The sequence below is a fragment of the Calcarisporiella thermophila genome (assembly GCF_041956535.1).
Source record: "Calcarisporiella thermophila strain CBS 279.70 unplaced genomic scaffold VTP21scaffold_111, whole genome shotgun sequence".
NCBI classification, from domain to species: domain Eukaryota; kingdom Fungi; phylum Calcarisporiellomycota; class Calcarisporiellomycetes; order Calcarisporiellales; family Calcarisporiellaceae; genus Calcarisporiella; species Calcarisporiella thermophila.
In genome coordinates this window covers 1-2,123 of record NW_027192298.1, presented here as the reverse complement: position 1 = coordinate 2,123, position 2,123 = coordinate 1, and the positions used below count along the sequence as shown (strand labels likewise).

Below are 2,123 nucleotides of genomic sequence, written 5' to 3'. Positions count from 1 at the left end.
CAGATAAGGTTCCTATAAGTGGGAATTACATTGAACGATGATATTAGAGATTGTGTTAGTGGCCGCATCGATGGATGGTCTTACCCAACCTTCCAGATGGAAATTCATCGGGGATTCCATAGCGTTGTCTACTCTCGTCGCTACTAATAACTTTGGATACTAAATTCTCTGTCAAATACGGTTCCCCCTTCTTCACTCTTATTGTCCAAGATACTTTTCTTCATGCCACACATCTTTCACATATCCCGATTGTGCTGGATACCAATAAATGTGTATTATACGAGTGTACGAGGTTTCCCACTAGATTGATTTCTGATAATGAAAATCAATGGTGCTGATATAAGATGCATCGTGGGGATAAGAGTTTCAATATGGCGAAATATTTCCCATCCTCTATTATATTAGTTAGGCAAAAAAGCACAACCTGATCTAGGCCACGTATCTTGTAAAATCATATTCCATTTTTGCATTAATTCTGATCCTTGTCTAAATATTTTTTCTATCCCCAGCCTCTAGTCCCCTATCTCCAATCAAATTACAATTCAGGATTTTTATTCAATTATACGATTCACCAAGTACGTGTAATATATAAATGCATATTCGATAGAGTGAATAGAGTTTAAATAGGAGGGTTCGAGTTTTTTGATTATGCATTAAAGCCTGGACTGGCTGTAGAGAACTAGACGCATTGACTTCTCTTGTATTGCAATGGATTTCAGATACTTGAGCATAGATGTGGGACCTTTATGGAGAATTATTTGTCCAGCAACATGTAATATGGATATCGGGGTACCTGCAAAAGCCCTTGTACCTCCAACGTTCCAGGTTGAAACAATCTCCACTCCAAAAGTGCACACCTAGCTATAGGGTCTGTGCTTGCCAGAGGATGCCACATTGTTCATTATATCAATGGCAGAGTCAAGATGGTGAACATTTTATACGTGTAATCCCTTGAATAGATTTGAACCAAGGTGTATGGGTCAACATGCTTCTCATGCTCTCATTTCTACAAGTTTGTATTTCAGGCCTTTATTATCTACATCAAAGAAATATACATAGAAATAAAACGTCGCAGACGTCTATTCAAGTTTTCAAAACTTGACCGTTTATAGGCCCGAGTCGTTGTACACCAAATCATAGCCGGGGAGGGCATCTTTGGTGGCAATTTGCTTCAGGTAGGCGAGCATCGAAGCGGGATCGCGCTGTTTAAGGGCCAAGAAATAGGCGATGAGACCAGCACCGTGTGCAGCGGATGGCGTCGTTCCTGAGAGGGCATTGTTTTTGTTGCCAGGCCAGGTGGAGGGGACATTGACTCCGGGGGCGAAGAGGGTGACGCACTTGCCATAATTGCTAAATGATGCCTTCTTATCATTGGCATCGGTGGCACCAATGCAGATGGCTTTTGCCGCACGGCAAGGGGAGTATTTGCATCCGTCGCTGTTATCTCCTCCAGCAACAACTGTAAGGGGCAAACCGGATTCAAAAGCCTTTCATTAACGTGAGGATGCAAAATTAGCATCGTGCAATGGGGGACGCTCTTATAGACTCAAACCTTATTGACTGCTTCATCTATTGCATTGGAAGGGCCTCCTCCAGCAGAGAGAATCGCGGCCGCTTTACCATGATTGTGCTGCCTGGCGTGGTTGGCTGCCCAAGCGACACCGGCAACAACATCACTGTCGAGTTACAAATGAGTCAAGGGCGATAGAAGTGTTAGAGGTATGATTTGTTACCTTGCTTTTCCTGAACCACTCTTATCAAGGACCTTCACCGCAACCAATTTAGTCTTTTTAGCTAGGGGGTATAAAAGGTTTATGGTTCAAGCGGAAACAATGAAATTTTACCAAATCAATACTCACCCACTCCATAGTTCTTGCTCCCGACAATACCAGCTACCCAAGTGCCATGTCCTAAAAACCATCGTTTATGTATTGGTAAAGTGTAAAAAAGTCATTTGACTTCACTTGCTTACCATTAAGATCCGAATCTCCATCGTTGGCAAAGGTTGCTCCCCAGCTTGCCCTTCCTTCAAAGTCGGGGTGCTTTGTATCGATGCCAGTGTCGATTACATAACTTGTGGTTCCAGCGCCAGCCTTCGGATTATACACATATCCACCCCTTGT

General features: G+C 43.1%; 1 protein-coding gene across 1 annotated transcript; it reads right to left on the bottom strand.

The window, feature by feature from the left end:
* Positions 1–1,106: 1,106 nt before the first annotated feature.
* VTP21DRAFT_1499 (uncharacterized protein) lies at positions 1,107–2,123 on the bottom strand (the record flags this gene model as incomplete). Its single annotated transcript, XM_069391592.1, has 5 exons — positions 1,107–1,487; positions 1,553–1,676; positions 1,734–1,794; positions 1,860–1,910; positions 1,973–2,123. Coding segments are annotated over 5 exons (768 nt in total), but the record flags the coding sequence as incomplete, so codon positions are not given.